This window comes from Haplochromis burtoni, unplaced genomic scaffold (assembly GCF_018398535.1).
Source record: "Haplochromis burtoni strain Fernald_Lab_line unplaced genomic scaffold, NCSU_Asbu1 Contig_50, whole genome shotgun sequence".
Lineage (NCBI taxonomy): Eukaryota > Metazoa > Chordata > Actinopteri > Cichliformes > Cichlidae > Haplochromis > Haplochromis burtoni.
The window spans coordinates 1,863,160-1,878,613 of NW_024582411.1; the positions used below are offsets into that span (position 1 = coordinate 1,863,160).

General features: G+C 38.5%; 1 protein-coding gene across 1 annotated transcript in view; it reads left to right on the forward strand.

Annotated features, from left to right (window-relative positions):
• galnt18b (UDP-N-acetyl-alpha-D-galactosamine:polypeptide N-acetylgalactosaminyltransferase 18b) overlaps nucleotides 1-15,454 on the forward strand; it is an 89,896-nt gene that overhangs the window by 25,188 nt on the left and 49,254 nt on the right. The window contains exons 2-3 of the mRNA XM_005936473.2: nucleotides 10,502-10,697; nucleotides 14,756-14,922. Coding sequence (XP_005936535.1) covers nucleotides 10,502-10,697; nucleotides 14,756-14,922 — 363 coding nt within the window. The remainder of the gene's footprint in view (nucleotides 1-10,501; nucleotides 10,698-14,755; nucleotides 14,923-15,454) is intronic.

Sequence of the window (15,454 nt, forward strand, 5' to 3'; positions counted from 1 at the left end):
GTGTGTGTGTGTGTGTGTGTGTGTGTGTGTGTGTGTGTGTCATCATTGCTTTTTTCCCTACTATTGTCAAAATGGCCTTGAACAGTAAATTTTTTAAAATAAATACTCAGTCTCTTTTAGCAGGCAGCTTATCTAGTTTTATAGAAACCGTGTGCCTGAAATCTTCATCTGCCTTTTTCATAAGACTGTAATCAATGTTGTAATCGAAGGTCCTCTCCCTGCTCACGGTCCGAATGAATATACAATGAATATATTGATCGCGTAACGGTGTTTGATGTCTTGGCTTCATACTCCACTCTCATTACGTTGGATGTTAAAATGACAGGATAGGATAAATTGCAGACTCTCTGTTTTAATTGGACGGTATTTTCTAGACAGTGAAATTACAAGAATAGACACAAGACCTTTTGAAAGGCTTGTCTCATGTCTCGGTCAAACAGGGATCACTGATTAAAGCAAAATGTGCACATCAATTTTAGTTTGTAGCAAAACACATTTGAGTTCCTCAGCACCTGCATTAAGAGTTTTGAAGCTTAGATCTCAGTGAGAGTTACATAAATTAGTTTCAAAATAACAGAACTAAAACCCAGAAGTTCATAAATCTGATTTTCATCTTGTTTTTCCCAAAACATTCTACTTAGACCATTAGATTAAAATAATAGACTGAAACTGAAGCACTAACAATATATCCTGAGTAATAAGCTGTAAAAATATGATGACTATAAAGTAGGTTCTTAATATCAGCCATGTTTTTGCTATTTTCTGACTGGACCTGTGGAGGTGGTAATAAATGTGGTAAAACAGTATATCTTACAAGACTACCAAACTACTATACTATCCCTCGAGACTGCTTGGCAAGCATGTGGCAACCATTGGTCACTAGGGAAAAATTAGTATTGTCCAACTAGTTTCTAGCAGACTGTATGGCAGTTGCTGATTTGTCACTCACTAACTGCTTGCCATGAGGTCATGAAACTGTGAAAATTGCTGTGCAAACCATTGTTTTTCTTCGAGGAAAAAGTGGTATGTAAGAGTAGAATGGAATCGAATAAAATGGAATAGCCTTTTATTGTCATTGTACATGCAAATGATGACTGTTGTAATTTGTTTGCATTGAAAGCAAGCAACGTTCGGCAACAATTCACCAACCATTCAGGGAAATACTGGTGCTGTTTAGTTGTTGTTGTTGTTGTTTGAGGCTTAGCAACCATTTACGCAGCAACCTCCACCAGCCACTTGCTGGTTGGGGAACTGGTTCAATAACGTTTTCTAATCGCTTCACTGAAATCATTTCAATGAAATCATAAGGACATTGTGGTGTGGCTTTTTAAACTTCTGTTCTGCTCATTAATTATTAATGATGATTTAGATTTTAAAATCAAAATCATAAACTGATAAAGATGACAGAAGATTTTACTAACAATCTCGAGTAACCACTCATACAGGCAGGGAATACACATTTTTCCCTAGCGGCCAGAGGTTGCCAGGGTGTCACCAATGGATCGCTAGGCCTATGTGACTGAGGCTCAATATATGACCTCTACCTCTCATATCGATAACACATCTGTTGGACCTCGTCTGAATAGATTGTCTATAAGGAAGCTCTTCCCCCTCACTAAACCATAATTACTGTCAGAAATACAAACAGGGATAGCATCCTTTGGGGAAGCTCTTGCACGACTATTTATGAATATGGTGATGATTATCTGTCCCAATTTAAGACTACTGTCACGTATTAAATAAAGAAAGGATCGAGGATAACCAGTGGTGTGATCTCTGAAAATAGTAACCATTATTATCATTACTATAAGAGCTGAAAAAACAAGATTAATTTGATCATTTTTATATATATAATAAATAATATAAATAATTAGTTTGCTCTGATTTGAGTTGTCTTGACTGGTGTCACACCTAGCATGAGCTTGGTGTTGGCCAGTCTGCTACTTAAAGTGAACAAAAAAGGTCTCTAAAACCCTGAGAAATATACACCATATATTCATCACAAAACAAAGCTTTTCATCAGTTAAGTTATTTTAGGACTATATAAGGTTAATGAGAATATTCTCCATCCATCCACTCTTGTCCATTTGACAGTTTGCAGGGTCTTAGATATACTAAGGATTTCTTAAAGGACATTTTGTCATCGTATTGATTTGCATTAAATAGTTTCAACAGCCTCGCATTTCTTACCAAGTGTACTGTGTACCTTAGGGTTTGAAGGCGCAGGTAAAAAGCTCCCAGTGTCTGCAAGAGCTTTATCAGAGGTCTACATCTGTACCACTGTGAGTCAGCATTGCACAGAAGGGATTTCTATAAAATGATAATGCTTTGTGTTTGACATTCAAAACATTTTCCCTTCACAAGCATGGGGGCATGAGTAAATATAATTTGATAAAATCTTTGTGCATTGTGGGGTGGTTTCATCACTTTGAACTATCTTTAATGGGATCAAATTGAATAATTTAACACGTACTGCTTTTCCTCCCAAAAATTAGACCATGCAGGACCTGGAGGTTTGTTGTTCTCTTTCAGTGACGTCTTTGTTAACTGTTATCTGTTCCCTAACAACTTTTTTTCTTCTGTTAATGATGAGTGTGTTTTGGTTGTATGTGCATATCTTTTTTCCTCGTCTCTCCTCTGTGACTACGGGAGACGGCCGTAACTCAGTTGCCTTGCTGTGCACGCATTGAAAGCACACTTAGTGTTGCACTCCACACAGGGCTGGAGTGCTTCTGGGAAGCTTAGGGAATACTTTCCCAGTCTACACGCACTATGCACATGCCCTACTCTTTGCCTCAGGTGTTTGGCTGTGCTTTACTTGAATTAGCAGCAGTGTTTGTTGTGCTCAAGAGGAAACCACTCTCCAAACACAAGGTTAAAGTGAGTCACGTGATCTGCTTAATAGAAGAGTCATGTGACACACTTTTAATTGCTTTGGTCTTCGTTTGAACCACTGCAGTAATTGTATTGTGCTATCCTATTTGTCAGATGTGATTATGTAGACGTACTAAAAAACACCAAGTTGCCAAACTCACTCTGTCTAAACAACACCAACCTGCCCTAACAGCTACTTCTGGGATTCACCGCAGAGGAAATCATCTCTGTAGGCTTAATTAATCACCACCACAAGCAGTCAGATGAATGGGCCTTCAGGCATGCTTGCCCAGATTGAAAGACTTGGAGAAGTTTTACGCAGGCCTTAGCCTAACCACAGAGTTCTCTTATCGAGAGCTGAGACACTTCCTCTGTGCTTCACAGCAGTGAAACAACTGTGGGTTGTATGTAAGTTTCACTGCCTCGGGCTTGTATCGTTTTCTGTCTTCTCTCAGCTTGGATGTTGGCTGGCTTTTTGATTTGTAAATGTTTCTCTGAGCGTTTTTATAAAATACAGCTACACCACTGTGATGTATCAAAGATAAATAACTTTGTGTACAATACTGCACCACATTTGATAAATGCAAGAGACATGCAGTCAGCTGGTAGCTTTCTGTGCAGCAAGACAAATACATTCAATCATCAGCTCGTGCTTCAGTGCAATCTATTCCTTGTTACCGCGCACAGTATTTAAAGCATTTAAAGCTCACAGTAGTTGGTACATGTGGACATCACATTTTGGGTTGTCTAGACCAAAATACTAAATTTTGCTTTAGAAAGGGCCTGATATCCACTTACGGGGACATTATACTGCCACTGTTCTATTGAAATTTTAAACAAATATCCTAATATGTGCATCTCATTTTTGTCAGGAACAAAAATCAGGTAAAAAAAAAAAAATTCTGGAAATTCTTTATTTTTACATTCATCGAGTCCCAATCAGCCCAAATAGCAAAGAGAAATTAAAAATGCATGCCGTGGAAGAGTTCGGGTCTTACGAGGTTAAAATAGAATAAATATTAAAATGACCTACAGGTTAGATTAGTTACAGGTAATTCCATCTGGACTCAATGCCTCATTTACATTTATAATTTGCATGTTAGGATTTTTAACCTAAAAGTGAAATTTCCTCCATATTTCTCTGCAATATTTTTGCACAGAGTAATTTTCAGAACAAGATTGACTGCATAACGCAAGACTGCATTATCACATTTACATGCTGTATTTGTTAGCAAACAGTACATTTACACACCAGGAATTACACAAAACAAGATAATTCATTTGGAATTGTATTTCTTGCCCAGTGATGAATATATGAGTGTAATGTTTGCCTCGTTCATCTCTAATTCTGCCTCTATCCTCCAAATTCTCCAATGTTTACTAGCTTGTCCGCTTTGTCTGTACTGCCTGCTGTTTATTGTTGGGCTAACACACCATGTGCTTGTGGAGTTTTAAAATTTCTTATTTGTAAAAAGAGATATTAAGCTGAAACAGAAATATTCTAAGATGCCCAGAAGCTATTTAAAGAAATTTTTAAGAGACCATTTTAAGGTCAGACTCAGGGTCGAGGTACAAAACTATGATTATGTCCTCATGATAAGCAAATATGTACAGGATAGAAACTGTGTTTTAATTTAACGGAGTATAAACTTTGTAGGTTTTTTTTTCCTTTCAAAGCACAGTAGTATTATCTCCTGCCTTTTCAGAAGAAGTTTTTCGTTCTGTTCATAATGTAATCCTGTTACACCTGCTTCCCCTTCATATTGTTGTATTTAATCTGCTCATGAATATTATTGTCTGTAACCTGTCTTTTGTATGCAGTCTCAGTGAGGAGTCACCCCTCACTTCTCTTTGGGTATTTGAGAGTTCTTAGTTTATTTTGCTCACGTTTTATTGGTAAAAAATAATAATAATAATAGTCTTCAGTTAATAGAATACTGTAGCTGTATTAAAACAGCTTAAAAATGAATAAATCTGAACTTTGAAAATTTAATTAAATGAAGAAATTATTTTTGTCACTCTTCTACTAAACAGCTTTTTTTTTTTAAATAACCATACATAAATGTTTACGTATGGTAGGATGTGAATTATCCCTGATAGCTGCAGTATTTCAGCAGGGAGCTGAAATACTGAAGGTTTATAATGGAAATTGTCTCTTTTTTATTGTTCTATAGTTTCACTATGCTGCAGGGCACTGATGCCTTCTCTTAATGAAATTATTAACACATGATACGCCAGAACCTCTTTTCATTAGATTTCATTTCCTGCTGATGAGGCCATTTTAATTTACAATATGTTATTATTAACCATGACACAGAGGTAATTTTTTATAACGTTAATTATTTTCTGACTATTTTTTCCCGCCTCTAGAGTCCCTCTGTTTGCAATCACGTTTTCTTAATATCACTAACAGCCTCAGTTTGATTTGAAATGAAAAAAGTGTTTTAATAAGTGTATTAATAAGCATCACAGAAAATATTTTGGGACTAGGTATTGCAAGTATAATTGTAAGTGTTGTAAGTATTACAAGTATAGCTTGAAAACTTTTATTGTGACTCTTTTGAGATTACATCACTTCATTTAAATTTTTTTATGCGCTTTATTTGCTGTATTTTTGGTGATCGACCCTCTTATGGATAAATCACACTCACACTGTTAAACACACTCAAAAGTTTACCTCTTAAGTTCATTAATGTCTCTTGGAAGCTTTTACAAAAGGTCTAAATGATGCTACCATTGCTTTATGGAGTCTGGTCATGAAGTGAGTCTATCAACACGGACCGAAAGCTGTAATGTCGCATTCGTCAAAACTTAAATGTCTCTAAGCTCTCAGTGCAGTCACCGTGTTGAATTTTTCTGCTGTCAGCCTTTTAAACACAGTCCTTTTACAGTCTCATGCAGTGTAAGAACACAGTAGGATCATATTTTCCAAGAAGGATCACACAATACCAAGTGATTAACTATCAAAGAAAGGTAAAAAGTGTACTGGGCACAACTAACAAGGTGCCGACTCCCTCCAGCAGCAAAGGAACGTAATCCATTAAACGACACTGCCCTGAAGACTCACCGCAGCCAGCTTCTTTACAGTACAGCAACATTGTTGACATTTTGGCGTCCACTGTTTAAGAAAGCTGTCCAGCTTAGACGTACGCCTGGCCCTCCTGGAAATCCTGCATAAAGATTTTCAGGCACTGTGCGAGTCGGTGGAGTTCAGCCAGCAGCAGGTGGAAACACTGGCTGCTGAAAATGCCACCCTCAAAGAGTTGGTGAATTCCTAATTGAAAGAATGACCCAACTCTCAGAAGGAAAGAAAAAAAATCAAGGAAACTGTCATCAGGTTCCAGGCCGGCAACATGAGGGACAACTTGGTGTTTTCAGGAATACCAGAGAAGGCAGAAGAAGACCCGGAAACAACAGTGAGTCATTCCTTCCAGACTCACGAGAAACCTGGAGGATGTAGTTAAAAACATCAGCTTCCCTCGTGTCCATTGTTTGGGAAATCGATGAGCTGATCGTTCTTGGCCAAATTTGAGCACTTAAAAAAAAAGAACTGGTGAAGAGCCACAGCCAGGAGCTAAGAGGAACAGACTTCAGCGTCAACAACCAGTTTTCCAAAGACATCCTGGAATGACGCAAGGTTCTGTTAGAGATCTGAAAGAAATTCATCCAAGAAGGCTCTCGAGCTTTCATCACTGTTGATAAACTGTGTGTCAACAGCCAGCTTTATTGCGATCAAAACACCACGCCAGGTGACCTGGATCTACACAAACGTCACTTTCTGCTTTTCCCTTCTCACTCTCCTTTCCCACTAACAGACATGTCTACGTAGAACAAATATTGCTGGTTTAATCATCTTAGCCTGTAATTTTTCTTTTTTTGTCATTTTTTTCTTTTTTTTTGTCATTATGTGTTAGCCCTGCGACAGACCATCCATCCATCCCCATCCATCCATGGTTGATTTAGGTTACTCAAAATGGTTCTTGGGTGGCTGCATTAACTTATTTCCCTTGTCACCATTCATATCTTTTCTCTTCTCCCTCAGCACTCAGCATTATGTATGCTTTGCCTGAATGCTGGAATTTACCACATAAACGTAAACATCACAACAACAAATAAATAAATATTTTAAAGACTTCATCACAGATTAATCCTTCTAAATTTCTGCTATATCAGAATATAAAATAAATATTTAAAAAATATAAATAAATATTTTAAAATATAAATAAATATTTGTATTTTTATTGAGCCGGTAGTGGTAGCAATCTGACAAAATATAGCTATCAAACCAGTTCAAATTGAAAATACAGACCATAAGATAAGCCTGCATGCCGATGATATATTACTTTTCCTTAGGAACTCCCAAACCTCTCTCAGAAAGACGATCACACTTATAGATAAGTTCTTATCTATATCATACTATTCCATCAGCAGTTTTGCCTCTGAATTGCAATTTGAAAAACACCACCACCCCAATACAGTCAGGTAATATTAGATATCTAGGTATATATGTTTCTGCCAGGCGCCTCTCAGTTACCACCATGAAAATTATGATTTTGCCAAAAATAAACAATTTTTTCTCAGTTATCCCTAATAAATCCCTTGGTTTACTTGGTTTAAATCACTAGACTCCGTGGAAAAGTAAAAATCTCTAATTTGCCTTTCATAAGCTCCAGTATTAAGCATCAAAACTGCTTTAAAAGCCTTAACATAAAAATCTTTCTGACAGCCTGGTGGGACATCTTAAAAATAACTAAATGTTCATTTTTCCCATGTAAACTAACACACATTTGGAACAATCCAGATATCTGTCAGGGAAAGAAAATACTAAAGTTTGCATCGTGGCATGAGAAAGGGATAAAAAATCTTGAACATGTTATGTGGAAAATCTTATGGGCCTTAAACACTCAAACATATGCACCCACTGCAAAGAGAACTCTGCTGAGAACTGTATGCATGATATATGGTCCTACACACCTGTCCAGAGGTTCTGGCAGAGGCAGGAAAGCTCGCCTCTTCTGGGTGGGTCCAGGTGCACGACCTGGGGCCCTGGGATTGTAGGTAGCAGACAGTTGGTGCTGCAAGCCATCCCCTCTTTTCAAGGATAATCGTTCACAGTGGACACAATGGGTGACGCTGTGGAGCCCATGGCACATCCTTGTTTTTGTCTGTAGAAACCCTCGCTGTATTTAAAATATGTAGTGGTAAGGCAGAGGTCTAACAGTGGGCAAATCTGATCAGGGCTAAAGCTGGTTCTGTCTTCTAAGGAGCTGTCTTGCTTTAGTCATTTTCTGACAGTCTCCACTGCCTCAGTTGTATATCTGCAAGTAACGAGTGAAACCACATCAAAGGACACTATGGTTTCTTCTGGATCCAGTATAACCCACATAGCAAGCAGGTCTGGCCCGGATCTGGTACCAAGCCGGCACTGCTGGCTGACTTCTGGCATGATAAGACGTATGTCATCCACATATGGGCCAGGCCTGGCATAGATGGTACTGCCTATGTGATGGCATGCCATATCTGGCTCGATTGCGGTTTGGTTTATGTGGCCCAGGCCTATAGAAAACAGGTCTGGCCCGGATCTGGCATCAAGCTGGCACTTCTGACTGACTGGTGTCATGGCAGGGTGTATGTCAACCAGATGTGGGCCAGGTCTGGCAATGATGGCACTATTTATGTTCCTATTTTCCTATTTTAGTTAGAAGACCCAAATGCCATGTTGCAATACTATACTGCTATGGTAGCCAACATTTCAAATGCAGGTTTGACAGGTTTGTGAGTGTACACTTTATTCAAAACCTAGTGATGGTTTACTCATCTTTGCCAGTGGGTGGCTGTAGCTCAAGAGGTAGAGCAGGTCACCTACTGATCAGAAGGTCAGTGGTTCAATCCTTGGCTCCTCCAGTCTGCATGTCAAGAGTGTGAATGTAGTTAGGAAGCACTGAGTTTGGAGAAAGTGTGTAAATGTGGAATGTTGTATAAAGCACTTTGGGTAATCCGGGACACTAGAAAAGCGCTATGTAAGAATCAGTTCATTCACTGTCTGAACAGAGCTTCGTCATGTTACGTTTGCACTGTTTTGCATGTTCTGACACATGTTGTTATTACATGGCTTGATAAGGCACACATTAGGCTGACATCTGGGGCCAACTTACAACTTACACATGGCCCACATACCGCAAAGAATGACGGGCCTTTGGTGGCCCAGATCAGGTTTGCCAGAGGTAGTTCACACATGGGCCAGCACAGGACCATCAGTGTGTCTGCTGCTGGCCCATGTATGGGCCAGATCCGGGCCATACAATTTTGCTATGTGGGAAGTTTCTGGACCTTGTTGGTGAAGTCAGTGGAGTTTTTGATGTGATGGGGTGCGTTCCCCAGAAGGGGAGCTAGGATGTTGGCGAGGTTCTTGGAAATGTTGTAGGCAGCTGAATTTATACTGCTAACTGTTTATACTGTCTGAGTGGGACTCCATCTTGGCGGATCTTCGGAGGTCCCACCCACACACCTAACACCCACTCACATCTTGCGTAATTTGATCTCAATAAGTCACATGATGGCAAGGTCTCACAGTAGTTTCGCCCGAAACCTTCTGCTGATAATGACCCACACAATTTTTTAACCCATATGATGATGCACATGATAAATAGTGGGTCAGTGAACCTCTTAAGGGACAACTCCCACTAAGGCTTAAATACCTGTGACTTTCCACCATTTGGTCTTAGAACTGAGAGGTGAAACGTCTTCAAGAAACTTAAAGAAGTCCAGTCAATTTTCTTTGCAAGCTCTTTAGATTACTGTGACCTGGATGACTTAGAGCCTACACATACATTGTTGCTTTATGTACCTGTGCATTTTCGAATGTTTGCATTCCAGGTGTTGTATGTTTTTTGTTTTTTTTACAGGTGCAGCAGCTGGCAATACATTGTGCATTTCTAGTTGATCTTCATCCTTTCATTAAGTCTTCCCCAACCCCTCCTCTTTTTTTTTTGCCTGTCCTGCCTTAAACATTGTCATACTGTATACCACATATAATGTAATAACTGAAATAACAGAAATAGAAATAAAGAAATAAACAGATAAACCATGAACAAGAGGAGCCTATAGAGAATTTATAGAGCTGGACTTGGAAAAGCAAAATGTGTTTGGCACAGCAGTGCATATAATTCTGATTGATAAAACTGCCAGACAGGACAGGATTTAAAAGGAAAGGGAGAAAAAAACTATGAAAGAAAGGTTGTGTCTGTTGCTGTAGGCAAATTGGTTTCACTTTGTCCTGTCTGTGTAGGTCAAACAGCAAAGTCAGCTACAGCGCAGCTCAGCAACTGCTGGGACAAACTGAATCTCTTTCTCGTGTTCAAGGACATGAGAGAGCTTCTCATCAGCAGCATGAACTCTAGCATTTCTGTTGAAGGACACTCAGCCAGTCTTTTTAAATAACAGTTCACCCCCATCTGCAAACATACATTACAACACAAGGAAAACAACATTAATCATAGGGATTATATTAGCTTATCGTTTTTTCACTGTTCCTTAAATATCCAGTTATGCAAACCTCACAGGTAGGTTGACAAGTTGGAGTGGAGTAGAGAAATATTTATGTTATTTGTCTTTCTATCCCTCATAGAGACTCCAGGGAAGGACGACGATGGTCAGCCGGATACATCATTCTCTGACTCGTCACTGTTTGCTCACTGGGGTCAAGAGCTCAGTCCAGACAACCGGCGAGTGGCTCTGAAGCAGTTCCAGTACTATGGATATAATGCCTACCTCAGTGATCGTCTCTCTTTAGACAGGCCAATAGCAGACCTCAGGCCTGATGGGTAAGACTGGTACAAGACTGGTTTCCTTCCCACTGTTGCCAAAGTGCTTGCTCATAGGGGGTCATATGATTGTTGGGTTTTTCTCTGTATCTATGAAGCGCCTTGAGGCGACTTATGTTGTGATTTGGCGCTATATAAATAAAATTGAATTGAATTGAATTACAAAAATGTTCAAACACTGCAATGAGATGCATTGAATTAGATGTAGCATGCAAAAACATATATAAAAAAATATGTATGCATGTATGTATGATACACATTTTACATGTATCAACAATGAAGGCAACTTATCACATTAATGAGTATGGGTGCAAACTAATGGGGCACACAATGTAGATCCTGGGGGCTTCTTTATTTATACAAAGGGAAACACAAAATCCAGGTGACAGGTTCTTGAGACAGGTACATTTATCCTAAAATGTAACACAATGAGTTTTTCTCACTAATTCTTTGCAACTTTTCACATGTAACAATTATGATACGTGTGATACATACACAGTTATGATGTCTATTTACCGGTCACTTTAGTAGGTACACCTTGCTAATACTGGGTTGGACCATCTTTTGCCATAAGAACTGGCTTAATTCTTTATGGCATTCCACCACATTCCACACATTACAGTGAACTCACTTTCATGTTCAAGAAACTAATTTGAATTCACTTTGAACACGGTTGGCTTTCCTGCTGTGAGCAGCCATCAGAAAACTGTACTGTGGTCACACTGCAGTCATAAAGAGATAGATGTGGTCAGCAACAATACTCAGGCTGTGGAGTTTAAATCATTCTCAGTTAATGCTAAGGGGCCCTAAGTGTGCCAAGAAAATATCTTCCACATTATTACACCACCAAAATCAGCCTGAAGGCAGAATGGATCTATGCCTTCATGTTTTTATGCCAAATTCTGACTCTATTGTGCAAATGTCATACCAGTCAGCCTTTTTCTGTTGTCCAGTTGTAGTGAGCTTGGGTATATTGTAGCCTCACTTTCCTGTTTTTAGCTGACAAGAGTGGCTCTCTTTCTGGTCTCTGCTACTGTAGAACATCTGCTTCAAGGTTAGACATGTGCATTCAGAGATGCTCTTCTGCATATCTTGGTTTTAAATGAATGGGTTTTTTTTAGTTATTGTTGTGTTCTCTTTTTTAGCTACTGATACAGGGTTTAATTAAGCTATTTGCAAAGAAATAGACTCCAACGAGTCATCATAGCAGAACAGAATCCTAGCAGTGATAGAAATTCAGACAGGACTAGGCTTGGTGGCATCGAAGGTGAGGGTAAGAGACAGAGACGGAGAGGAGTCTGAACAGTAGAATGACAAAAGAGCAGTAAGAAAGCAGAACAGAGGCTGATTGGCAGTGATGTTGATGATTTGGTTAATTAACCAAACAAAAGATATGTTTACATGTGTGCATTATGTCTATAAATTTGTACATGCATTTATTTTAATATATTGGCCCTTGAAATGTAATAGCTTAGAGTTATTTGTGAGAGATTACTGCTCATATGTAAAACTTCCGGCACATTCAAAACAGTTCCCACATACAGGAATCCCTTTTGTGGGATAAATTTTAGGAATTCTATTTTTGATTTCTTATTAAAACTGAATGAAAACAAGAAGTACAGGCAATGTCATCTTAAAATTTATTTAAAAACTACAAAAAAATACTTCCTAATTAAAGAAACACAATCAAAGTGCTCACAACTTGCATATTGACCGGTTATCTGGTAATTGTAGTGCAGCTTAATGAAGAGATTAATAAAATACTAGAATTTCACTCATTAAAACTGGAGCGCAGATGTATTGGACAGGTTGTACCACAGAGTAGATACAACACCACAAACACAGAGGTCAAATTCACCCATCAGTCAAAGCGGTCAGAATAACCACACCCCTATCTTGAAGCCTTAATATTAATACTACTTAATCGCTTAATATTAATATAACTTTTGATATTAAGTGAACTAAAATGTTCCCTTTCATACTTTCATAGTTGTTATGAAAGTATGAAAGGGAAAATTAAAGGCCCATTTTCTTCAGGCAGTTATTTTTACTTTGAAGTTTGGGGTTTTGATATTGGAGTTTTTGGGGATTGATTCATATTTGGAAGCTTTGAAGGAGCTTAAATTAGCACTTTGTCTTTAGCTTCCTTTATAAGCCCTGGAGGTTGCAGCTTGGCAGTGAAAAGTAAATGGAGTCATCTTGTGGGGACCATGAACATCTGTTCTAAATTTATGGGCCACAGCAATTGACCAAACAAAAAAATAAAAATCCTGAACCGGCAAATATTGTTCTTAAAATTTTTATTTTCTATTTTCTATTTGGAAAACTGCATTTCTGTAATTCACCCACTAAACTATAAAACATCACAAAACTATGCAATGTTAAAAAATCTATAACAGAATCAAATCTTTGTTATTTGTGTTAAAAAAACATTAAACATTTTTAAAATCTAATACTGATGATAAACTGATGATTAACTAAGAATTACCTGATGGTTTTTGTCTCTAATCTCACTGTAAACATCCATGTACTGGCTAAAGAAATCTACACTGGCATTGTGTTCTGATTTTTAGCTCTAATGAAAAATCACTTTGAAGTGACAAAGAATTTACAAGGTCACATGGAAAAACACTGCCTCAGTAATTGAAACCCAATGAAGAGTTTACTTTTGCCTAAAGCATGCAACACCACTCACTACCTACTAATGAGTGAATTATGTTATAGATGCAAGAAAAATGCAGTTTTAACTGGGGTTGTCAAAGGGCAATTCTTACTCTACAAATATCTGTTACAAATCGCCCATTTAAAGGTGCTGGGGCAGCTGTAATGCATATTTATCCCAACAGTCAAAGGTAAAGACTACTATTCTGGAGAAAACCCCAACAATCAAGAAATTCCCCTGTGAGCAAGCACTTAAATGGACACAACACAAGAATCATTCACATCACCAAAAGTGATTGTGCACCTTCTTAGCGATGACAATTTAATGAAGGCCACTCCACAGTCCAAAAAATGTGATCACACAAGTTATTCCAAACAAAAATCAGGGAAAAAATTACATCACATCATCACGTTTGGGACCAGACATATGTAGATGGCTCCATGGTGGAGAATAAATGACGATATAGTGCAAAGGTTTACACAGTTTAAAGAACTTTTGGACCTTTTCTTCTCCAAACTCAATTCAGAACATTCATTCTTACTGACACTGGCTCTGCACACTCATTGAGACAGTTCCAGGGAAGACATTAATCACGCATGTTTTGTGTCTCTGTTTCACATTTCCCAAACATTATGCCTGAGCCATGGCTTTCTGCAGATACAAAAAGAAAGGAGAGCATGATGAGCATGGACAGCAATGGGGTTTTGTTGAATTTTTCTGAGGGTTGTAGAAGCAAATAAAATAACACAGTCCTGACCCAATTCTCTTCTTTTTAATTAAATTAAATGTTCATTTCTAGAGGATATTATGGGGAGGTTTTAACTAATTTTGCTACTGTTGTTATTGAGGTAGTAGTTGTCTGTGAACACAGGAGCCATAGAACCACACAGATAAACACCTGGGTCATTTAAAAATACCTCTGTTCAGACTGAAACCTATGTTTCCCGGACTTTTATTGGCATTTTGTGCAGCTTCGTCTTTCTGCAAATCTTGGAAACAGACATTTAGTTTCCTTTCAGGAGAAGAAGCTGGACTCATTATTCACAATGCAAATGTCAACATGTGGTGACAGAAAACAGTGTTTTGAAAGAGAAAGAGAGGAGCGGGAGATTGATGACAGACCTTACCACTTTTCTTTTCTTTTCTTTTCCCTCTGCCGTGCAGAGCACCAGGAGTGCACTAGCACCTGTATTTGTTAGATTAACCATAAACCAGTGACAACATTTATGCGTTGATAATCGGATATAAGGTTCTGATAGTCTGCCAAGAAGACACTTTGGCAAGAAACCTGACAATATCTCACTCTCAAGTGGGATAGTGTCAAACGTGTCTGTTAATCATTTAGACAAGCTGAAGGTCTAAACGTTGCCTCTTATTTGTTATTTGTCCTCCACAGGTGCAGAAACATTACTTATCCCTTGAACCTCCCTCAAGTGAGCATTGTGTTCATTTTTGTGAACGAAGCCTTGTCTGTCATTCTGCGGTCTATTCACTCTGCCGTCAACAGGACACCTTCCCACCTGCTCAAAGAGATAATCCTGGTGGACGACAACAGCAATAATAGTAAGTACCCACATTTTATGTAACAGAAATTGCCTGTTTGTCTAGCTGTAGCTCTGCAGCCGCAAACAGGCAATAGATGCCTTTCCAGCTAGATTGAAGTAATAGGCATGGATTTGTAATTAGGGTGACACTTTGTCTACTATGCATTTCTAAGAGTTTTATGTGGTTTGATCACAAGCACAAAAGTGAGTAAGCAGTGTGTTGATCTACCTTTCCCTAAGCTTCCATCTGATAATTGTCTTGTCACATCCAATTACTCCCAAGGTAATGGAGAACACCATCAGATAAAGATATTGTTTTGTTGGGTTACAGGTTGTGTAAAAACCGTGTGGAAGCCCATCCTGGATGCTATCAGAATAATCCTTCAGCATCTCTCTCTCCTTCTCTGCCTTTGTTGGTTTTGGGGGAGAGCTGAGCAGCAATTCCAGCCAAAGTTGTTCAAAATTACCTTCAACAAAATATATATATATAGTTTAAATATCGGTGTTTGCTTGCAGTCAGTATCTGTATTGCTGCTCCTCTGAGGGCCTTC